The following is a 26208-nucleotide window of genomic DNA, read 5'->3' on the forward strand; positions in this document are numbered from 1 at the left end:
GCAGAGATTCCATTTTTTGTGGTTGTGGACAGATTGACTAAGTTTGCTCATTTCTATGCTATAGCAGTAGACCGATCGGCCTCTCAAGTAGCCGAGTTGTTTTTTCGAGAGGTTTTTTGTCTACATGGCCTACCTCGGACCATTGCGAGCGACATGGATAGCGAATTTCTTAGCACCTTTTGGCAGGAATTATTCAGATTGGCAGGTACTGAGCTGACACCCAACAAAGCTAGCACCCTCAAACGGATGGGAAGACTAAGATAGTAAATAAATGGGTGGAGGGTTATCTCTGGAACTATGTAGTGGGGCAACAAAGGGCCTGGGTTAAATGTTTGTATTTAGGGGAGTATTGCTACAATTCCTCCTATCACATGTCCATTTGGATGACACCATTTCGAGCTCTCTATGGCAGAAAGGCACTATAATTCGTAGATTTGGCCTTATAGGACAGTAGGGCACCGCTAGCTGGAGATTGGATACAGGACCAACTGGACATTCTTAGATCTCTTAGGGAGAATATCCTACAGGCTCAAAATCAGCAAAAGATGTATGCTGATCGCCACCGGACAGAGTGGAGTTTTGAGTTAGGAGACATGGTTTATCTTTGCCTCCAACCTTATAGGCAGAGCTCCTTGAAGAAGAGTGGATCCAAAAAGCTTCAGCCTATATTTTATGGTCCCTATTGCATTACCAGGAGGGTTGGTGAGGTTGCTTATGAGATGAAATTGCCAGGTGACAGCAGGATCCATAATGTATTTCACTTGTCGTGCCTCAAGAAGGCGATTGGTCAGCATATAGTGCCTTCAGTTGGATTGTTCCCACTTGATGTGGAAGGGAAACTAGTTTTGGTTTCAGGCGAGGTGATTGAGATCAGAAAGAGGAAACTGCGTAACAGATGCATTAGGGACTATTTGGTTTGCTGGAAGGATTTGCCATACGAGGATACCACTTGGGAGGGTGAATGAATCCTGCAGCATCCGGTGCTAAGATTGCTCGAGGGTAAGCAATCTCGGGAAGGAAGGACTATAATGTCCTCTTTTCTGTGCTAGGCCTTTCCAACGCCTTGTTGGTCTATATTTCCATCCGGATAGGCTAATAACATTAATCTAGAGGATGGCAGCTAGTCACAGGGATTTATTTGGTTTCGTTTGGGGTAATATTAAAGTTTGGGGAGCTTTTCTATAGTTAAGTCACTTTATTTTATAAAGTAGATTTATAAAGTTACTTTATGACTTAAAGTCATTTTTCAACAAAAGTATCTTAAGTGACTAAAAGACGAAAAAGGTCTTGATCCACATTGCTTAGTTGTTTGTGCTCTCCCTCATATTGAGGTTATAAAAGCAATAGGCCTTCTTGGGATCTGCACCATGAAATATATTAATATACTGAAAAGATGAAGTTGGTTGCTTAAATGTGACTGGTTTTCTTAAGGACAAAACCCCTTGAGAAGAGTTGAGAGGTTGGACGTAGCCCCAACATCTCATTGAAGAGTTCACCCAGATTCAGGCATGGAGTTTGCATTGTAATACATTGCTCAATTGAATCTGCATTCAGAAGTAAGTCTGTTAGCAAGTAGAAGTGTTTGTGAGTTTTTACATTAGCTAGAAACTGTATGGTCAGTCTTTAGTACATCTGGGAACGTGGGGATTGATTTGCATCAGAAGTGGCATGATGTAACACCAGTGTAAGCACGAGTATAATAGGGAAGATTAGGTTGTTATCTGCATTAGGCTAGTAGCAACGTTGCAACCTGACACTTCGCGAGAAGCTTATCAAAAGTTGCGGGTGCAATTAGCATCAACACCAGATCTCGAGAGTCCTGGCGGTCACTACAATCGACACCTAAGGTCACTTATCAGTTGAAAGAACACTCGACAAATTATTTTCAGAGGGTCTAATTACTGTGGCAACAGGAGTTCTTGCACGACACCCGACTTGGCATAGTTGTTGACCACAAAGTCTCTACAAGTATATAACTATCTGGCACAAGCTTGACTCAAACAACATCGTTGTGGGTTATGTAGGCAACAAGTCCAAGCACATTAACTCTAGGTCCCCTCCTTATTTATATCTTGTATTTTGTTTGCACAAAGAAATTATATCTGTTGTCCAGATTTCTAGTATGGGTGTCTGAGATTTCTAATTACTTGCTATCACATGCCCTATATTGGATAAAATACATAAAGGAAAACAAATATGTAATGTGATGCATTCTGGAGTATTATGTGATTCTTGAACTAGCTTTCCAAATATTTATATTATTGCATGCTATCACTGACATAACGTTGGGAAAATTGAACACTTGGTTTGGTGTAATGACACTACTCTCTTCATTGTTTTGTATTTGCTGAGTGTTTCCATTACTCCCCGGGTTTCAGATTCTTACAAAATCCATTGCACATCTTCACATTTAACCATAAAAAATCATTGAACTAAACTAACTTTGAAGAATAGAAACCATGCAAATATAAAGCGACACAAAGAGGACACTATAACCTCAATGCTCAACTTGTATTAACTTTAAATGCTTGATAGAACAACTTTTTCCCTTTCTCTCCTACAACATCAACACCTGCTCCGACTAAAACTACTAACTTTACAAGAGAAAGTGCCTTGCCTTCCATAGAGAAGGCCTACAAATTCAATTGTGGAGATTAACTCAACACCAAAGCGCTGAGATTTTCCTTCCAAAAGCATTTGAACATTAAAATGTTATATTTTCTACCTACTCCTACAACAGTTAAAAATTAGACAACTCCCAAGGAGAATAAGACAATAGTAGGTGGACAAATTATCATTTGGCTTCTCCTTATTGCAATTTTAATTTCTTTTTACAGTGAAATACATTTTCAAATATTTCTCTAAGACCATTCCTCGACTAACATTCCCATGATATTTCCTTGTATTCCTAGAAATTCTGAATGTGTCTCCTTGAATTTGTATGACATCATTTGGCAGGTAGGAAAGTTGACATGCCCTTGTATTCATGCTCATCCTTATGACCTTTTCGCTCCTCCAATTCTTAGGTAGCTCTGATAGGCCTCTTTCACAATGTGCAAGATTCTAAACTCAAGAAAGCTCTGTCTTTTCAACATTGTAGAAGTTCAACTCTCTTGATTACACATTTCATCTCCTTTCAAGTTGTCGCTCTTGTATATCCACCTTGTTCTCTTTGCACTTGAAGTACTCCATAATTGAGTTGTGACTTTGAAGTTGTTTTTTTTAACTAATGATGACCACCTAAACTCTGAAGTACCAATTCTCTCTAGAAATGCATGGATGCTGGTGCAGATGCGTTTGATGCACGGTGCTCCACAGATGCACTACAGAGGCGCTCAGGAAGTGCTGCCCGAACCTGTTAATGCTTGTGGAGGCACTTTGAGCGCTTCCGGGAGAATCCATAGGCCTGGGCAGTGCTTCTTGGGTGCCTCCATAGGGAATCTGATTAGTGAATCTTAAGTCTTGACTATTGATTAATCAACATTAAATAATGAACTAAGTTTTGATTTTGTAATTCAAATTGCATTGGAATCTTGAACTTGACTAATTTACTAATTAGTTATTTCAATTTGTATATTTGTGTTTGTGAAGTTTGAAGTTGAACTATCAATGGTGATGGTGAAGTGTCATATTATGGAATGATTTATTTTTGTATATTTCTTGCATTTCTTTGTAAATCCCATCCAAAATAAATAAAAAAACAAAATTACGCATCCGTGCATCTGATTCTTGCATCCGCATTGGCAACTTAGCCTAAATTAAATGAAATGTGTCCTTTATTCTAAAAGGCAATCAATTGTTTGGTGTCACATGAGCTGCACAAGTATGGGTGTCCCTCTCACTTTTGTTTTGGGCTGTTTTGGACACCTTGCAATAAAGCATGCTGCATGCTGATGTGGCATCATATTTGATGATGTGACCCTAAAACCTCAGTTATAAGCAGGGAACTTGCCAAGTAAGCTACTATCAAAAAATGGGAGTGATTTCCACGTAAGATTTTGGAAAAAGAAAAATTTATATGTTTAACTATTAAAACCTCTCCCAGAATACTATTATCTTTATAAAGCCCCCTTTCAGTAAAATCTTCCCTTCCCCGTAAAAAGACATAATATTTATATTAAATTTAAGCCATAACATCGACCCTCAAATAGAAAAGAGGCAAAACCATTTACAACAATGTGGAAATACGAATTGTGCACAATTCGACATATACATATTTTGAAGGCAAATGAACTCCATCAGTCTTCCTACTCATTAGCCAGCCATCCAGTTTCCCCACGATGAATGATCAAAGCATTTATAAAATCTGTAAGGCATATATCTAGCATAATATTTAGAAGCAGACTGTGCATTGAATGGAATTAATCTAAGTTATCGATGCTGGTTCTGATGCTGATGCAGTTGCGGGGTGTGGAAACACAGATGCACGATTTTTTTTGGGGGAGATTTTGGATGCATTTGGGTGCGTCCATATATATATATATATATATATAGGCTGTTCAATATATAAGGTATTGTCTTCATCAAGCACCCAGAATTGATAGTTTGTTGCTCGTTAAGGTTAGACAATTATTTGCAGATTTATCTCTGTGTTTAGCTCTGTGAATCAGTACTGTGTTCATCTATCAAATAGATAAAGGTTGCTTCAGAATTCTTATACATAGCTATTTTGTTATGAATAATCTGCCATCAATCGAAAGAAACATTATAGATTTTGTTATACAGATGCTCTCCAGATGTGCCCGAATGCTGTTTGGGTTGTCTCCGGATGCTTGCGGACACATCCTGTGCACATCCATAGGCACTGGAAGAGCTTCCTGTGTGCATCGGTTCAGCACCCAAATGCATCCGCGCATCTTGATGCACCTGCACCAGCATCCGCAGAATTCTTGAATGCATCGGTATCTTAGGAATTAATTTCATAGCCCCTTTATTGCCGCATTGGCTCATTCTTTTTCATTTTGATTTGGGATCATGACAAAAGGTAACATCTATGGAGAACCCATTTGCATGATCTGCCATCATGCTCTTTGTGTCGTCTTTGTTCAGACCTAACATTTTCTTCTCACTTTTGAACTTTCATTCTGACTCGCATGGAAGGAGTTCCCAAGAAATGGTGCATGGAATTAGTATTTTGAAAAATTCTGATTTGTATGCTTTGCCCACTAAAAGTAGACATGTGCCCATTTCCTATTTCGTTTTGCCCTTGACTTGTTCTAGTGGTTGTCTTGGGCGCATAGAGATGGTTTTTTTTTCAATTTTTGAATTGCATAATGTTCCCGCCATGGAATTAGTGCCCCACTCAAGCTCCTAAATGCATTTTCATGGTTCGAACATTCAAGGTGCATGTGATGGGTAAACAACGAATTGTGGCAATAGGGGACATTTAGTATCCCTGCCATGAAGTATTTTGGGAAGTGGCATATGAGTCGGAAGTTTGAAAGTTTCCATTTTGCAGCTAATTCCCGCCATCAAGGTCTGTGCACCAATGTTCTTTGTGACTTAATACTTGAGCATTTGTCCTTAAGATTTTCCTTGACCTAGATCTAAGGATACTCTTGGCCCGACCTTTGCCTATGCAAGTTGTTCTCTGTGTTTCTTAAATGCAAAGGTAGAATGCAGAGCTGTTGCTAAAAACTAAGCTAGAGACTCAGTTAGGATGGGGCATGTGTGCAAGACAGAATACAAATATCAATATTAGACTATAAAGTAAAAATGATAAATTCCTTATGCCTATCTTGAGTTCAGCATAATCCACTCACTAATTTTTGGACTATTCCATTTTAGCTCGTTATCTCCATTCAAAGATGTCTTAGTATCTTAGATACCTATGCGTCTACGAAATCACCGGATGCTAGTTTGTAATGTTCCGACCTCCAAACGATGTTAACACAATGGTATAGGTGCAGAACAGGGCCCGTACAATGTTCAAATTTGGGTGCAGGAAATCTGTTCAGGGACCACTGAAAGGCCATATGTTTACCCAAGAGACCGTACGGATAGACACCGAATGGTGGGTGTGGAGGGAGTCCCTTGGTGTACGGTAGTGCAAGCAAGGATGCCGTACGGTGATGGTACAAGCCGTATGGTATATGAAGGTGAATTATGATACCGACAGGAATATCAAGGAAGCCGTATGGTGACTTATGGATGCTGTACAGTGATACAGAGCCTGAAGGTATAAGCCGTACGAATATGGAGATGGCTATATGGTGGAAAATACTGAGCATCAACGCACAAGAACACAAGATTTGTGATGGACGATGAAGGAGGAAGATGTAGCAATAACCGTATGGTGAGGGGATGAATTAGAGTGAATATGCAAGAATCCGTACATAACAAGAATACAAGTTAACTGATGCTGCTCATAAATACTACATTATTTGTATATGCAAAGTCCACACATTTTCCAGAGGAACAACTGTTCAATTAAGTTCACAATTTGTGAGGTACAGACTGACGAACACCAACAGAATAGGGTGAGGGTTGAATCCCACCGAAACCGTGCAGGCCAAATAGGGAAGGTCTTTCACTTCCGAAATGGCGATCAATGCCGAACTCCAGCCGAAATCTGCAGTACAGAGAAAATGAATCCAAAAGCATACCTATTAACTACTACGAGCCATGCTTAAATACCCATCGGAAAAAGCTTTCCGAGGGTGTACAAAATTAGCCGATGGCGACACACTCTACTATGACAAAAATTAAATTTGGGTCCGAGTTAAATTAAACAATCGGCCCGTTAAACAAAAATAATTAAATACATTTATTTCTGTTCGGGAACATTACAGTCCTCCCGTCCCGAAATTTGCTTGTCCTCAAGCAAATGCAGTGCCAGATGCTGAAGGATGTGTTCGCCTTCCCACGTTGCATCGTCCAGCGATAGATGTTGCCAACGTACCAGGTATTCTCTCACCATTCAGTTATGCAAGACTTTTTCTCGTACTTCAAGAATCTCAGCAGGTTCCAAGATGAGTTTCCCCTCCTCATTGAGTGGTGGAAGATCTGTGGTGATGGAGATGTTTTGCTCGATAGCCTTCTTCAAACAAGAAACGTGGAAGACATTATGAATGCGACTACCTTCAGGAAGCTCCAGTTCATACGCTACCTCACCAATGCGACGGATCACATGGTAGGGACCATAAAACTGCGGCTTTAGTTTCTCCTTCCCTGTTCCCTTCAGTGAGGACTGTCGATAAGGCTGTAGTCGGAGATAGACCAAATCCCCTACTTCAAAACTCCTCTCTAATCGATGTCTGTCGGCATATACCTTTTATCAGTTTTGTGCCTACTGCAGGTTTTCTTTCAAACTCTTCAGAATGTCCTGTCCTTCCTGAAGCCAATCCTTCGCCTTTGGAGCGCGACTGTCGCTCAACACTGTATCAAGGAAGGAGAGTGGTTCATGCCCGTATAGAGCCTTGAATGATGTCATTCCGATTGACATGTGATAATTGGTATTGTAGCAGTATTCTCCGAGGTGGATCCACTTCACCCATGCACGTTGTTGTGTCGAGACGTAGTTCTGTAGATAACCTTCGAGCCATTTGTTCACAATTTCAGTTTGGCCATCTGTTTATGGGTGGTAACTTGTGCTCGGTGATAGTTCAGTTCTTGCCATCCGAAACAATTCTGTCCAAAAGATACTGTTGAAGCGTCTATCCTGGTCGCTGACGATGTTTTGGGGTAACTCGTGTAGGCAAAAGACTTCTCTGAAAAATAGATCGGCGATCTGTGCAGCCTGAAGGTCCGAAGGGATGGCGAAGAAGTCAGCATACTTTGTCAATCGGTCAACTACCACAAAGATGCAATCCCTTCCGTTCACCTTGGGAAGACCTGTTATGAAATTCATGGATATACTTTCCCACTTATGTTCGGGAATCGGTAGAGGCTGTAGCAGTCCAGCAGGAAGAGTGTGTTCGGATTTGTTCTGTTGGCAAATAGTACATGCTCTGACATGCTGCAATACATCTCCTTTCAATCCTTTCCATGAGAACCTCTCCCTCATACTTCTATAAGTTTTTAGGAAGCTGGGATGACCAGCCAAAGGGGAGTCGTGCATGTGCTTCAGGATCTTTTTCTTCAACTTTGATTCAGGCACTAGGTAGATCCGATCCTTATAATAAATGATACCATTCACCACCTTATAACGACCATCGTGGATGTGACCATCCATTATCTCACAAGCAAAAGTATTTTTGGAATATTCCACCAGCAATTGTGCCTTCCAGTCAGCTGAGATCTGCTCTAGCGAGCAGATGGTGGGTCTTTGGGACAAGGCATCTGCAACAACATTGTTTTTCCCCTTTACATATTCAATATCAAAATCAAAAGATTGAACCTTGCTTACCCATTTTTGTTGCCGTTCGTTCAGATCTTGCTGCTCTAGGAAATATTTCAGACTGTTGTGATCTGTACGGACAACAAACTTGGCACCGACCAGGTACTGCCGAAACTTGGTCAGTGCGTGAACAATGGCCAACATTTCCTTATCATACATGGAATACAGGCGCTCGGCTGGTGTAAGCTTCCTGCTCTCATAGGCGATGGGGTGTCTGTCCTACATCAAAACTGCTCCAATGCCTTCCCCTGACGCGTTGCATTCCAAAATGAATGGTCGGGTGAAGTCGGGCAATGCCAACACTGGACAAGTGCTCATGGCCTCTTTTAACCTATCAAATGTGAGTTGCGCTTCTTCATTCCACTGGAAAGCCCCTTTCTTTGTCAGATCTGTTAAAGGTGCGCTGAGCTGAGAAAAACCCTTGACAAATTTCCTGTAGTAGCTGCACAATCCAAAGAACCCTCGCAGATCCGTGAGTGATTTTGGGGGAGGCCAATCGAGGATAGCTTGGATCTTCTCTTGATGCACTTGAACCCCATATTGACTGACAACATGCCCCAAGTACAATATCTTTGTCATTCTGAACTCACATTTGGATTGTTTGGCGAACAAGGACTGTTCTTCCATGATACTTAGAACCTCGTTCAAATGTTTCAGGTGCTCCTCCCATGTCCTGCTATAAATGAGAAGATCATCAAAGAACACCAACAAATACTTACGCAACTGCTTGTTAAAGATGCGGTTCATGCATGACTGGAATGTAGCAGGTGCGTTGGTCAACCCGAACGACATGACCAGGAACTCATAGTGTCCGTAATGGCAATGAAAGGCCATTTTCTCCACATCCTCTTCCCTCATTCGGATTTGATGGTATTTGGAACGAAGATCTATTTTTGAGAAATAGACCACACCATATAGTTCATCCAGCAGCTCATCTATCCTCGGAATGGGGTACCTATTCTTTATTGTCCTCTTGTTCAGTGCACGATAGTCCACACACATACGCAACGTTCCGTCCTTCTTGACCAACACCATTGATGATGCAAACGGGCTAGAACTGGGACGGATCCATCCCTTATCAACTCCTGGATCGTCCGTTCGATTTCACCTTTGAACTTCTTCGGGTGGCGGTATGGTGTGGTTATAACAGGTTTGGCTCCTGGTTCCAACTCTATTGTATGTTCAAATCCTCGATGCGGCGGTATGCCAGGACGAATATCTATGAAAATCCTTTCATGCTTACTTAAAACATCCTGAAGCTCTTTATCCTGTAGAGGTGTTCAATGCCCCTTAATAGGTTCCGTCGAGATGAAACATTGTGCAACCCATGCAACATCATCATGTCGTAGGATTGCCTCCATTTGATGCGCAGACACTTCCTTCGGTCCTTCATTTGCCATCCCTCAGAGGACCACCTTCTTCCCATCAACCACGAAAGTGAAGTCCATTCGCTTGAAACTCTGAGTGTATTCATCAAGCGTCTCCATCCACTGTATGCCGAGGATGACCTCAATGTCGGCCAGATCCACTATGAAAAAGTCCTTTGTCACCGTGTGATTTGCCATCGTGATGCTCAGCTGAGGAACTAGGTGCGTGTAGGGAAGGAAAGTCCCTCTGGCAACTTTGACCTGAAAGCCCACGTGTGCTTCCATCGGAAGATTTCTTCGCTGTACTAAAGATGAATTTATGAAATTCAATGTAGCTCCGCTATCTAGCATCATTGTGATCCTGTCCCTGAAGGGTACCTCACACACGAAAAACTGTGCACCTCGGACTGCCAGCCAAGGCAATGGATCCTCCACGTTTTATTAAACCGGCAATTGTCTCCGTATGGTTGAAGTTGGCCATGTCAATGTCACCGCTAGGTTGGATGTCTTCCACTGGCGTTTCCTCTCGATCCTGCTCATCTTCTTCATCGGACATCACTTCGATGTAATGAATTTTCCCTTTCCTGAGGCATCGGTGGCCAGGTTCCCAAGGCCCCTTGCAATTAAAACATAACTTCTTTCTTCGGAGTTCTTGTCGGGATGCTTCATCCAGTGATGGCTTCTTGGGCAGAGGTTTGTCCCTCAAGAACGACGGCGGTTTCAAATGTGAATGAATCCAAGAGGATGAGGATGATGTTGATGATGACGCCATGCTTCGTGCCTTATTGATTGCTTCCGTCAAGGTTGACAGGTTGAATCCTTTCACCCAACCTTTCAGTGGTTCTGCTAGTCCATCCATAAAGAGAACGACCCGCCTTCGTTCAGCAATGTCTGTCACGAACACAGAAAGTCTCTGAAACTTTGCGACGAACTGATCTACTGATCCCGTTTGCCTTAGCTGTGCCAAATCTTTGAAATTGAGCTCGGTGTCTTTTCCATCAAATCGTTCAATTAGTCTCTCCGTGAACTCAGCATAAGTCTTTATTTGATCATGCCTAAGAGTGATAGTGTCGTGGTGCCACCATTCGTGCGCAACGCCCTCCAAGTGTAACGCGGCAAATTTAATTGCTTCTTCTTTGGGCATAGGATTTAGCTGGAAGTAGGTGTCGGCTTTCATTACCCATGCCTGCGCTGAAATGGAGCCTGAACCGTCAAATGGAGATAGGTTCACCTTACTCAATTTTCTCCTTAGGTCATTGTTAAAATATCCTCCTCTATTTCCACCTCCTGCGTATCTCATTCTTAGATCTGCGTAATCCTTGTGGGAGATGTGTTCTTCAAGATTTGCATTCTACCAATCCTCCCGTATTTCCTCGAAGGTTGGAAGTCTCTCTCTGTGATGTGTCTCAGTCCGTGGTGAGAAAGTCGGCATGGATGGTCGAGTGTGCAGTGTGAGGGTGTGATCTGCCTGCCACCGAATCTGCGCTATGTCCATTCGGTTCTCCAGAAATTTTGTTTTCCGTCAACTTTTTGAGAGTTTCTTCCATAAGCCGCTGAGTATCAGTGATCTGTGCCTGGTTCCGTGCAAGATCCCTCAGAAGTGCAATGAGTTCGGCACCTGTCGATTCTCGTTCCCGTTCCTGTTCTTCAGCCATTCGATCAACAGAATGTGTCCTTCTCTTTCGGCTATAAACTCGCATTCACCGATCATAGGTTGGCAGGATCGATTGCTCTGATACCACTGTAATGTTCCGACCTCCAAACGATGTTAACACAATGGCATAGGTGCAGAACAGGGCCCGTACAATGTTCAAATTTGGGTGCAGGAAATCTGTTCAGGGACCACTGAAAGGCCGTACATTTGCCCAAGAGACCGTATGGATAGACACCAAATGGTGGGTGTGGAGGGAGTCCCTTGGTGTACGGTAGTGCAAGCAAGGATGCCGTACGGTGATGGTACAAGCCGTATGGTATATGAAGGTGAATTATGATACCGACAAGAATATCAAGTAAGCCGTACGGTGATATAGAACCTGAAGGTATAAGCCGTACGAATATGGAGATGGCTGTATGGTGGAAAATACTGAGCATCAATGCACAAGAACACAAGATGTGTGATGGACGATGGAGGAGGAAGATGTAGCAATAACCGTATGGTGAGGGGATGAATTAGAGTGAATATGCAAGAATCCGTACATAACAAAAATACAAGTTAACTGATACTGCTCATAAATACTACATTATTTGTATATGCAAAGTCCACACATTTTCCACAGGAACAACTGTTCAATTAAGTTCACAATTTGTGAGGTACAGACTGACGAACACCAACAGAATCGGGTGAGGGTTGAATCCCACCAAAACCATGTAGGCCAAATAGGGAAGGTCTTTCACTTTCGAAATGGCGATCAATGCCGAACTCCAGCCGGAATCCGCAGTACAGAGAAAATGAATCCAAAAGCATACCTATTGACTACTACGAGTCGTGCTTAAATACCCATCGGAAAAAGCTTTCCGAGGGTGTACAAAATTAGCCAACGGCGACACACTCTACTATGACAAAAATTAAATTTGGGTCCGAGTTAAATTAAACAATCGGCCCATTACACAAAAATAATTAAATACATTTATTTCTGTTCGAGAACATTACATAGTTTTGGTGCTTTTCGATGTGCGGATGCATGTGGATGTTGCACCGGTACTCACAAGAAGCTTGTCCAATGCTTGCAAATGCGTACAAGATGCATTTGAGAGCATCCAAAGAGAATCTAGATAGCATCCGGGCGCATCTAGAGAGCATCCAGACTTTTTCTATATCAATGGTGAAGTATCATGCTATGGAATGGTTTTTTAAAAATATTTCTTGCATTTCTTTGCATACATAAATTATAGTGTATATATATATATATGTTAGCATGAATGCCAATGGTATTCCTTTGGGGGGGTATCCTAAGCATTATTGAGCATGTGATAGTATTGGCATGTTGCATTCATGACTGTGTTTGTCATTGATGTCAACATAGTAGTAAGTTTGTGAAGACTGGCAGAGTAGCAAACAAAGATTAAGGTTGTACGGAAAGATGTTTAATGTTTTGGTAAGGATATGTTCCACAGTGTGTCCTGATGATGAGGTTAAATGTGTGTAACATGAGTCAAAGTCATGTGGAAGTTATAAGTGATTTACAAAGAGTAGTATAGAGACAGAGTAATTGATAAGCAGTTTCTGATGAGTGCGTTGTATCTTCTAACAGAGATATAATCTAGTGATGTGCAGTTAGACAATGATAGAAGACAATCTGATGATGACGTCAGTGAATGTGCAAGCCCTAGTATCGCACATGTGAGAAGTTGTATAGACTGTGAGCTGACAATGCTATTGTAATTGCGAATTAATTAATTATTTTATTATAATTAATTGGGAAAGCCTCAAGGCCGACTCAAGGAATGATTTTGAAGATACGGCATAAAGGAAAGATGTTTTCCTTGTTTGTAATAGGAAGTGGTTATTGTATTTAATGCGAAGTAATCAAGGAAGTGCGAAAAAGAGCAGAGTGTTTGGTGAATGCAAGTAAGCGATCCAAGGGATTATTGGATGCGAAGTTTGTGATTTGGTAACAAGATCAGAAGGAGCAGAGGTCCAATTAATAGGACAGAGAAAGAGGGAGTAGTAGTATAGTACAATTCTATTATTCTACAAGGAATAATACATAAATCATTTGGATAGTGGGTTCATTGGTCTTTGTTGTCGGTAAAGTTATAAAATAGCTGACGGGTAGATTAGCATGTAGTCGGTAATTATTATGTAGCCGACGAGTAGAATTAATTATATCCAAATGGGCGTGACGGTTGAGTCACCCCTTCAGGAAGGTATATGTACACCTTCCGAAATGGACTTTAATTATCATTGGAAGCACTATGTAATCTCTTCGTCATATATGTGAATAATAAAAGGAGTACTACTGTGTTACATGTTCTTGTCTATTGTATGTATGCATTAAACTATTTACCCCATATGGTAAACATTTGGCACCGTTGCCGCATGGACCTGGAATGAAGGCAGAGGAATGAAGACTAATACCGAATCAGCTGAATAAAGATAAGAATAAGCTAAAGGAAAAAGATGAAATACACACCGCACAAGGAAATTTAATTTTGGCACAATAGGCCAAACGTAGACAGAGGTTTCAGCAGATTGCCGACGGACATTGAAGCACTGAGGAATTGTTGGAAGAGACTCGACGGCGATTGGATTTGGTGGAAGAAACAAGGGAGGAATTTCTTAACCTATATACGGCGAGGGCAGAGAATCTAGACGGAAGGGAATTAACTCGCATGGCTTGGAGTGCTAAGGGAGCACGAGCATGGAGTGAACTCTTTGTCCACAATACACTTCCGAAACGTACATCTTCGCTTAATGAAGACCTTTCACCAAATAACACGACTGTAGGAAATAAGACGATTGTTTGAAACAACACAGGTGTTTAGAACAGCACAGGTGTGCAGAACAACACGGGTGTGCAGAACAACACAGGTGTGCCAAACAGCGCGGGTGTGCCGAATAGCACGGGTGTGCAAAACAATGCGAGAGTGCAAAACAACGTGGGTACACAACAAGTACCTCCAAATCGAATAGTAATGGCTGGACCAAAGGAAAAATTGCCAAAGTTTGATGGTGATGGAATGACCGATCCAATTAGACACTGTAAGACATGCGAAACAATTTGGATAGCGAATGTTGTAACCGACATAGATGAATGGGTCCGGCAATTTCCAACAACCCTAAGGGGTATAACAATTGATTGGTTTGCTGACGCCGATCTCAAAAAAATTTCTTGGGTAGTAGTTAAAAAGGAGTTTATCACCGTGTTTCAATTGCTGCGAGACGACAATGAGATAGTAGCAAAAATATACACCACAAAGCAAGGGAAAAATGAAACAGTCCGTGTATATGCCAGAAAATTAAAAGAATTAATAAATAAAATGGAAAGTAAGCCGAAAAATGGGCTGAAAAAGAGATGGTTCATTGAAGGACTGCGCTCGAAGGTGAAGGAAAAAAATGAAGATTGTGTCGCCATCATCATACATCGAAGCATACAATCAGGCGATGGACTTTGAGAGTGAACAGAAAACGAAAAAGAAGAAAAGTAGCTCATCTGACTCAGATGACTCTTCAGAAGAAGATAGCAGTGGTGACAAAAAGGACAGTAAGAAGGTTCGAGTTCTCTAGAAAGATATGATCAGAATGATGAAAGAATTTGAGAATATGCAAAAAGAGATGACGGAAAACGAGCTATGGCGCACAGAATGCAAGACAGAAGGTCACACGAAGGGATCTTGGCCGAAAAACCAATTCTGTGATATTTGTCAAATTATGTGACATTCCACAAAAGAATACCCCTTCAATATGAAAACAAGAGGGCATCAACAAGTGCTCCCGACATAGGAGGCTTCCGCGTCAGGAGGGAGCGAAAACACAAGCAATGATGGTGCCACTTCGGGTGGGTACAGAAATAATAGAAGAGGGAAAAACAACAATACCAACAATAATAATTGGGACTGCTGCCGAATTCAGTACGATGCGAACGGCCGCCCAATGGTTCAATGCCGAGTATGCAATTTGTGAGGCCACTTTGCACGGAATTGTACATCAACAAATGCACTAAAGTTGTTATGCAGATGGTGCGGTCCTGGAGATCATGAAGATGCCAAGTGCCCGAAATTAGGAGTGAATTTGATCAGCATTGGCACGGACGAAGAAGTCTTGGCAATCACCCGTAATCAAGCAAAACTGTACCCCGACCCGATGGAAGAAAATAAGAGATTGGAAGAAGCGCGGGCAGAAATTGAGAAAGCAACGCAGGCAGAGAAATCACAATTGAAGGACACTACCGGTACCTCAACAAGGAATTGCACAGAACAAAACATCATAAGGTAGATATTACAAACTGAAATACCAGTCAAGTTAAGTGATCTGATCCTCACAATGCCTCAACTACGGACCACACTCATGAACATAGCCCCAATTGCTAAACTATCAGGAGAATATGGAAGGGAAAAGGAAAGCAGAGCAAGTATAGCGGACCCAATGCTGCTAGCCCTCACATCCGGACGGCATCCAGCAGTCGTAGAGATGGGTATATTAGGAATGGTCCTTTTAGACACAATTGTGGACGGAGGGTCAGGGGTAAGCGTCCTACCAGAAGATACCTAGAAGAAGTTGGGACAGCCAACATTGTGGCCACCTACGTTCCAATTACTAACAGCGGACTAACACGACATTAAACCTCTCGGGATCTTGATGGCACAACCAGTGACTATTGGAATACAACCATTCCTACTCGACTTTGTCATCATCCCGCTAAAGAGGATAGGATATGACGCCATTTTGGCCCGAGGATGGCTTGTACAAGCAAGGGTTAAGCATGACTGGAAGAAGAATACCCTATCAATGGAGGGCAGAGGTAGAAGATTCATAATTGACCTGCACACACAAATGGTAGGTGAGGCAACGTCGTTGGATTCCGAAGGCGAAGGTGGAGGGGATGACGAGGGGAAGAAGAGAATGGAACCTGATGAAGAGGGAGTATTGAGATTGGAAGAAGGGTTGCATGAGGACGATCTAGATCTGGTGAACGAACTATTTCATTGGCAGATGGAGGATTACAAACTCTTCCCGAGCTGCAACATGTTGGGTGTCGAGAAAGAAAAAGGAAGAAATGAGTTCCTGGAGGAATATAGTGAACTAAAGGAAGGAGAAGCGCAAGTGGATGAAATACTAGCCCATACGTCCAGTGAAGATAAGCTGATAAAATATGAAGAGGCCATAGTACAAACCATGAACCTCGGAGATGATATTGAACCAAAAAACATACTGGTGGGAGAAGAGAGAGCTTTGACCCATGCAGAGAAGAGAAGAATACACCGTATGGATGGAAATATGTAGGAAGAGACCTAGAGGTGCACCATATGTCAAGCACAGGGCAAGAGAAAAATACCGTACAGACTAGGACAAGGAGCTACCATCGTATGGCCTTCTAGAAGTAGGCAAGGAAGTATTGTATGGCCTAGACAAAGCAACCGTACGGATTCAGGAAAGGACCATACAAACTAGCTAGGGTATCGTATGGTACCGTACAGACAGGAGTACAACATCATAGTATGGTACATGAACAAAACCATACGACCACAGAGGGGAATACACATTGCCAGACAACACCATACAGTCAAACAAGGTAACCGTACGGACGACCAGAAGAGGCTACCATACGGACACACATGCACTGTCTGTGAAGGAGAAAGCACCGTATGGCCTTCTGTATGGCAAAAGATAAACATAGGGCCATACGGACATATAAGAGCATTATTGGGAAGAAGAAAGTACCGTACGTCGTACGAAGGAGAAATTAAAACAACAGAAAGACATGGAAGCAGCCACATGAAGATATTCTATATGACTGTACGGCTCAAGGAAAGAAAACATCAAGCACTGTACATTATCAACATACATGAAAGTGAAAAGTGCAAAAGCCGTACGGCCAAGAAAGAGAAGTTTGGATCGTATGCCCAGGAGTTGAAAGAAGTGGCTGTATGGCCCTTCCAGGATTGGTGGGAGAATGAAGGAGGCATTGCCATACGATCAGTCAAAGGGTTGCAAAAGATAGAACAACCATTATTATGACGGGGGTAGAGGTTCAGAAATCAAAAAAAAAAAAAGACGACAAATAAAAAATGTTCAAAATGAATAATGCATATGCCCAAGGGAAGGGTAAGACATAAATAGGTAGTAAAACATAAGTAGTTGCCAGAAAGAGTGTCGGATCGGAAGAAAATTACAAAAATGGTGTATTCCATGGAATTTTGTGTGGCTTTGAGAGTGCTAATTTGGTCTTGGTGGCATTGCCCCCTAGACCATCACAGATTTGTAGCAGGAAGCAGTCAGAAGAGGAGCAAAAAAAAAAAAAACCAATGACAAATAAAAAATGTTCAAAATGAATAATGTATGATGCCGAAGGGAAGGGAAAGACATAAACAAGTAAAAAATGCAAGTGGTTGGCTGAAAGAGTAAGAAAATCACAAAAATGGTGCGTTCCATGTACTTTTTTGTGAGTTTGAGAGTGCTAATTTGGTCTTGGCGGTGGAGTCCTTGCCCCCTAGATCCCCAGTCGCTTTAGTTATCAGTCGTGGGAAGAATGACTAGTTAATGAGACCTGGAGCTATTGTAGGCAGGGAGTGTCTGTGTACCAGAGGTGGAGAGAATGACAGAGCAAGCCTTTTGAGAGGGGTGATACGTTTTGAGGCACTTGGAGTAGGTGTTGGACGTGAAACTATCTTGGTGGATGCATAGAGAGCTCGGTAGGAGTTGATCATCCAATTGAAGGCAGTACAACGACACTTAGCTCAGTGTACCTAGGAGTTGGAATCAAAGAAAGCAACACGAGCAAATATTTTGTAATTGTCATCTGGAGACGACTTTTCTTTTTTGGGGGGGATGATATTGTCGATAAAGTTATAAAATAGCCAACGGGTAGATTAGCATGTAGTCAATAATTATTATGTAACCGATGAGTAAAATTAATTATATCCGAATGGGCACGACGGTTGAGTCACCCCTTCGGGAAGGTATATCTACACCTTCCGAAATGGACTTTAATCATCATTGGAAGCACTATGTATTCTCTTCGGCATATATGCGAATAATAAAAGGTGTATTTTTGTGTTACATGTTCTTGTGTATTGTTTGTATGCATTAAACTATTTACCCCATACAGTAAATAGTCTTGCCGCTGAAGCTGTTTGGACAGTGGGTCCATCTGCCTTCCACAACTCTTAACAGGGTTGGAATCTCCTACTAGGGACTGATATGTACTAAATGTTGTCATAGACTCCTAACAGGGTCCATCCTCTAACAAGGAATATTTATATTAGTACATCATCTTGTGGGTACCATCCCCACCAGGGTTTCCCTCTGGTCAAGGGTTTCCCTAGTTAACATATTTGGTGTTATTGTGCATGAGTATCTTGTTGTGGTTTCTGATTATATTGCTCATATGGTTAAAGTTTAATAAGGTTAATAATTGTGATATTAGTTGGACAATTGATTCACCTCCCCCAGTTATATTGGTGGATTATATATTCTAACAATATATATATTTACATATGGACGCACCTAAACCCATCCAAAATCCCCCAAAGAAAAAATCCGCGCATCAGCATCAGCATCAGCATCGGTAACTTAGCTTAGTATGCATCATAAATTATCAAGCATAATTCTCCTAAAACTCTCTTATGCATCATAAGTTCTCTCATATGCATCATAGATGGTCTTATTTGGGGGAAATAAATTTTAAAGGCCATAGCTTCTGGTTTAAAGAATTAAATGAGCTCTTGATTTTTTCAAACCAAAGGTCTTAGAGAAGTCCATAGTATCATAACTAACTTGCTCCAGTTAAGGGCCATTTCGAGATTTTGTTTAGAAGCCAAAGTCAACCTCTATAGCTCCAAAATTGGAATTTTATATTCTTAGCGTTAGAATGCAATGTTGTAACACCTTTCTAAACATTCTTCCACTTGTCTAACACCTTGTAAGAGCAAAGAGAATACCAAGGGGTCGAGAGGTTCCCTTATTGCACCATGTAAACTTCTTTGTGATGCACACAACCTCCTAAAGTGTATCAACTTCTCTAACCTCACATTCTCCATATCACAAACAAGTATGTCAATCTGTTTTGTCTACAAAGGTTCTTCCCCAAGCTAATGGCACTTTGATTGTTACAACAAAACCTAATTTTTCATTGATGCAACCCAAGATTTAGATACAATAGGAGAATTGTGATAGAATCTTTTCAAGCATGAATAATTGCCATATGAAGCAACCACAACTATTGCTTGTTCATCCCATCATTGCATCACCAAATAAGATAAACACACAATCATTAGCATACTTTCTTCTGTCAACATCCTCTATTCAATTTGAATTCACATAAACTTTAATATTCAATGAGTGTTGTAGATCATGTAAGGTATCACCTTCTTGATAACCTATGGAGTACTTTGAAGCTTAGTTCTAAAACTTGGAGTCGGACTCGATTCAGAAACCAAAATTTTGGTCCAGACAAAAGATTCGACAAAAAACTCAGCATCGGTAATAAAAAAGTCTCATAATAACGCAAAAGAAAGAAAACATATGTATTTAGAGAATGTAAGTCTAATTTACTATCAAATTGCACGTCATGAACTTCAAACTCTTAAAATTTGAAATTGCAGTCTCTGTTTGTTATTTTCGAATGCCAGAAGTGACCAACCTCAAGACTTGGGAGTCTTTGAGCAGGACTTGACTAGACTCAATTTAAGAGTAAGTTAACTCTGCCTAGAAGAGACTAACCTCAAAAATCTGGAGTCTGAGTCTAAGACTTAGAAGTCTTAGAGCAGGACTTGCCCAGAGTCAACTGGAGAGTCAGGTCAACTCAACTGGAGAGTTAGGTCAGCTCAGCCAGCTTAGAGACTAGTAGGGTTTGGCATGTTTCATTGAGTACTCAGCAAGTATTAAACTATGCTTTGACACACCCTACAAATTCTTAGGACCCCTCCTTTATTGTCTCATGACCTGTCCAAGATTGTAAGATGATTTCAGACTCTCACTTCTTGAATAATGTTTAGTCTGATGTAGAACATAGTATACACATTCCTCCCAATTGCAGTAGCATAGAGTACAACATTCCTGTTACCCATCTTTTTAGATGTCAAAGGGAAATTCTAACTCCAATCTCTGATCCCACAAAATAAAAACAGTCATTGATTAATTGTCAACATACCTAAACATTGCAAAACAAAAATATTTCCGTTGACTCAACCAAAGTTTTCAGTTAGCTCCATCAAATCTAATCTCTACCCCTAAATGAACTCAGCAGCTCCTAAATCTTTCATATTTCAAGTTGTGATGGAACCTGAGACTTGAAATCCTTAATCATACTTCTATCATTATGAAATAATGTCATCAACATACAAAGTGATGTATGTTTGTTTGTAATAAATACAAGGTTGTACGGGGATGGGGGTACTTGGGTACTTACAGTATGGGTAAGGGTATGGATAGTTTTGAAAATAGAGGACAGGGATACTTGGGTATGTCAATTTTTTTATAAATATAATTTCATATATATAGAAAAACTGAAAATATGAGTCATGACAATGTTTTGTCAAAACAAGAATAGTGATAAAGTTCGTAAATGTAATGTATTTTTTTCAGTTTCAGATTTGCAATATGTTTGTAAACATTTGTAATAATATATGATAAATATTTAGATGCTTAACAGAGAAGGCGAACTATAGAAATGAACAAGAAGATCATAAATCATATAAGTTAGAACAATGACATATTGCAAATGATAAACTTCTAATTTGAACTGTGATACAGTTCTCTGTTGATCAGTATTGTATCAAAGTTTCAAACTGATTACATATTGAATTAAGCTTGATAAACGACAAGCTGATACGCAAACAGGGGTGTCAAAATAGGGGGCGGGGGTACTTGGGTATGTCAATTCTTTTATAAATATAATTTAATATTTATAGAGAGTCTGAAAATATGAGTCATCACAATGATTTTTCAAAACGAGAGCAGTGATAAAGTTTGTGGATGTAATATATTGTTTTCAGTTTCAGATTTTGCAATATGTTTGTAAACAGTAGTAATAATAAATAATAAATGTTTAGATAACAGAGTAGGCAAACTTTAAACATGAACAAGATCATAAATCATAAAAGTTATAGCAATGACATATAGCAAATGATAAACTTCTGTTTTGAACTGTGATATAGTTTTCTGTTAATCAGTATTGTATCAAAGTTTCAAATTGATTACGTATTGAATTAAGCTTGATAAACAACAAGCTGATACGCAAACAGGAGTATCAAAATAGGGGACAGGGGTACTTGGGTTATGTCAAACTTTTTTTCACATATAATTTAATATTAATAGAAAATTTGAAAATATGAGTCATCACAATGATTTTTCAAAACGAAACTAGTGATAAAGTTTGCAGATGTAATATATTGTTTTCAGTTTCAGATTTGCATTATGTTTGTAAATAGTAGTAATAATATATGATAAATTTTTAGAAGCTTAACAAAGAAGGCAGACTTTAAACATGAACAAGAAGATTTTGAATCATATAACGACATTTTGCAAATGATAAACTTCTAACTTGAACAGTGATATTGTTTACAGTATTGTACCAAAGTTTCAAATTGATAAAGTATTGAATTAAGCTTGATAAACAAGCTGATACACTAACAAAAACCAAAACAAAACTCAGAGATCTTAATCAAGGTCCTTAGCAATGAAGCTCTCCACTGAGTACCCAGTACTTGGGGTACCAGATACTTAAGTTCATGGATACGCATCCCAGGGGTGTGCGCATGCATACCATGCAACCTAGAATATATACAATGATTAAATTTCGACTAAAAATATCCCAACTCTAAAACATCATGATCAATATAGTGCTTTGGTTGTGACAAATTTATTTACCAAGAATATAATGCATATCAATGTAATAATTTTTTTATTTTCTTGGGGTTAAGAAAAGGCTTCCTGGCTCACGCAAAGTCAATAAATATTAGATGGTGCTTGTGACTTCTGCTTTCGAAGCTTCGGGGCTTTATGAATTTTATGGCTGGTGCAAATTGTTCAGTCTAAGTTTGTTATTCAAGAAAAGTTCCCAAAGCTTTATCAATTAGTGCGTTACACAGAAAAGATAAAACAAGAAGTCTCCCACCTAAAGTTCCCTCGTGGTTGTAAATGAACTGAGTCTCCTTTTTAATAATGGAGTACATTATGCAGTTTGAATAATTTATCTCTAAAATCATTTGAATTTTGACTTTGCAAGTCTGGCATCAGTAGCTTCTAACTCCTTAAAGCTCTGCTTGCTTATTAATTTATACGTCCTTCTCAATTCATTACAATGACATTCTTTCCAGGAAAATATGGTTTTGTAAGTTGGAACCTTTTGTCAAATATCAATTAAATGATGCTTAGCTTATTTGGAAAAGGATTAAATTGCTTTCCTTGCACCTGTGTTTTGCAGTCGCATTACTTTTCATAACTATTTTCCCCGATCAAGCAGAGAAACTACTACAGATGAACCCTGTAAGTTTTCCTTTGTGCTTTTGTTTTTTCCATTAATGAGGACCTTTCAAAGTGTTGAATATTTTCATCTTGTATTCATGGCAGTTGGGGTAGGTGGGAGAAGCAAATTTGCAGTAACATGTGGAGTAAATGTTGAAAGAAAAAAGATTGGATTTGATTTTTGGAATGTAAAATAATTTTTGAAATTCATTTATATTTGCTGATAGCAAGCATGTAACTTAATTTTTAAGAAATATGATTAAGAAATATGATTTAGTATATTGATTAGAGGATTGAATGTACAGTTATCTTTTTTCCAGGATTAACAATTTACTTTGTTCTATCAATTTTTTCCCATCAGAATACTAAGGAAATAAGGGATTCATATTAAGACCTGGAAAATTTAAAAAATCTCTTTTTTACAATTAATTTTATTGTATTTTAAATATAAAGAACAAGTTATCATTTTTTTTCATCAGAACACTAAGGAAACAAGTGCCACATATTGGCGAGTACTTGCCATTGTAGTTTTATAGTACAAAATATTAGTAACTAACATTGTTAGATTTTCTAATTATTTAAGTAGATTAACATTGTTACATTTTATAGAAATGAAACATATGTTTTTATATTAGTTTTATAAAGAAATAGTTAAAAATTATTTAAAGTTGATTATTTAGTTTGATAAATTATTATTATTTAATTAAATTATTATGAAAAAGATTAATTATTTATTTATTATAATGTTAAAATATAAATTTTATTGTGAGTATGTGTTTTTACTCAAATTGTAGTAATGAAATCAACAAATATAGTTCTTTTTGAAGCTATGAAAATTATATTTTTATATTAGTTTTTGAATGAACTATATAAATTTTGTTTTAAATTGATTATTTAGTCATATATATATTATTACTTTTTATCAAAGTATTATAACAAGAATTAATATTGTAGTAGGGTTAGTGAAAAATTGGCCGAGAAAAAAGCAATATGGAGAACCCTTTGAAAAAAGGGCTCCCATAACACAAAATCATATCACTCAATCATATATTTTCTAAAACATATAAAATTAATAAACAAATTATAAAACTTTTGAAATGTTTCAATTATATGAAAATACTTACTTGTAATTGGTAAAAATTAATTAGAATTCAGACAAATTGAATGCAATAGTACATTGCCTACTGCAAGTACAATAAGGGATTCATTTTAAGACTTTGAAATTTTTTTTTTCCCTCTTTTTCCAATTAATTTTTATTGTATTTTAAATATAAGAAACAAATTATCATACATGATAAAGTATTTACCATATTCACTATTTATCTATATTATTTAACATACAACTATCATACTTATAAATTATTGTTATATTTATATATTCATAGAAGCTAAAAAAATGAATATTAAATATCCAATACTTAAATAAATACTATATAGATGTGTGGATTAGTTGGTCACTTCATAGTTGGATAGCTACCTTGTGCTAGGAAGTCCAATTTGTTCACAAAAGTGTGTTCCATTTCTAAGCATTGTGTAAAATGTATTAAGATGGTTCTTTTTCACCTTTTTTTTAAAAGATGGAAACACCTTTGAAATATGGGAGCTTCGAGAGAGAGTTGTTAGAACTGTCAATTATGATTTCTCATGTTGATGTTGTTTGAAAATTAATAAAACAAAATTTTTGGGACATATGTACTTTATTTTTATAGAAGGCAAAATTAGTGTTTTGTAGAGGTGTTAAATTTAATTAAGATTGGGTATTTATTGAAAATTAATAAAATGAATATTTTGGGACATATGTACTTTGTCTTTATAAAAGGCAAAATTAACAGTAAGATCATAGTTTTGGCTCAAAACAGTCGAGAAGGAATGGGTATGAGTTTGAAACGTGTGTATAACTAGTCTAGGGTGTGTAGTGTTGTCTCATAGTTTAAACTTTCTTTTCTTTTTATGATTGTACCAGTTTTAATCATTCTATCACAACTATTAGCAATATTAGTCTAGAGTTGTAATATCTTTCAAATTCATTTTATTTTGTATTTATAAAAGTTATTGTTTCTTATAGTTCATAGGATAATTATAGATTTTTGAATCAATGTTTAACATCGTATTCTATAATTTATCATTAAGATGAGAATTATTTAAAAATTGTGAATACATATTAAATTGTTAACTATTGTATAATTTGACCAAATTAAACAAAATGAAATTTATAGATATAAAAAATGATGTAATCACTCTTTGATGTTGGTGCAAGGGAAAGTTCAAGAAACTCCTTTCGTGAAAAATAGTAAAATATTGGTGAATCCAACATTATATTGGTGGGAAAATTTTCTTCTGAAGGATTTTTTTCTTCTTTTTTTGCGTAATTTTTTTTTTCTATAGGTGAATTTTTCATTGTTTTATCAAAATTTATTAAAAATGTTGTGAACTATAAAATTTCCTTGCTAACACAAATAAATTTAGGCAATTTTTTTAGTTAGCCATAAATGATTTTATAACATGAGAGGCAACTTAATTGTTTTATATGGAATAATAATAATAATAATAATAGTTTTGGCTAATTATTCGGTGGTTAGGAAAAAAATATTTAATTTATTGGCAAATGTGCAAAGTCCATGGTCCATATGCCAAGTGCAGTTTGACAATTCATTAAGCATCAATTAATAATGTGTCTTTTATGGTTGTTATTGGCAACATGCCTATCGTCCCTTTGCATGTGATGGTGAAAGGTATTGATCTTGATCATTGATAGATTGGAGATCAACATCTAAAGTTGTATCTTGGTGTCAGTTTCTTGGAAATAACAAAAGTTGTCTAAAATTCTTTGGAATGGAGGCATGTAACAAGTTTTGCACGACGACCCATAACTAGAATCTAATGAACGTCTTATCAAGGATAAATGATGTTTTGATAGTATTAATTAATACTTTCCCGACAAACACTCCTACATTAATGGGAGTACATTTCTCAAACTTGTGCATTAATTGGATAACCTAAACTAATGATATGAAAGATCACAAAAAAAAATTCAATGCAATTGCTATTGAAAGAAGCTCTATGATTCTTTTATTACTAGCAATTTTGTATTGTGTTTTCAACTCTGGTAGTGAAGGTTGTCATTTGAATATTTTTATTTGTAGTTTGCAGAAGTTCTTAGGTTTGCACTTTTAGTAGTTTTGTTTTCCAATTTGAAGGTTTAGGAGTCGTGGATACACCAATTAGGTTGATATGTAGAACAATGGATTTGGAGAAGCCCTTTTTGGGCAGGACACTAGAGGATGTGCTCACTTTGGGAAGAGTCACTATGTATCGAGCCTTTTTTTCGTCCTGCTTTGTTCATGATCCTCAACTATGAATTATAAGGAATGAGAAGA

At 38.5% G+C, this 26208-nt stretch overlaps 1 protein-coding gene across 1 annotated transcript in view; it reads left to right on the plus strand.

Moving 5' to 3' along the window:
- Positions 1 to 23260, plus strand: part of LOC149564305 (Rhodanese/Cell cycle control phosphatase superfamily protein) — a 228981-nt gene extending 205721 nt beyond the window's left edge. Inside the window, exons 6-7 of the mRNA XM_089827364.1 lie at positions 22791 to 22852; positions 22937 to 23260. Coding sequence (XP_089683490.1) covers positions 22791 to 22852; positions 22937 to 22945 — 71 coding nt within the window. The 3' untranslated portion in view covers positions 22946 to 23260. The remainder of the gene's footprint in view (positions 1 to 22790; positions 22853 to 22936) is intronic.
- Positions 23261 to 26208: the final 2948 nt, after the last annotated feature.

This window comes from Cupressus sempervirens, chromosome 4 (genome assembly GCF_028749045.1).
Source record: "Cupressus sempervirens isolate cs-2001-9-10 chromosome 4, ASM2874904v1, whole genome shotgun sequence".
In the NCBI taxonomy this organism is placed as follows: domain Eukaryota; kingdom Viridiplantae; phylum Streptophyta; class Pinopsida; order Cupressales; family Cupressaceae; genus Cupressus; species Cupressus sempervirens.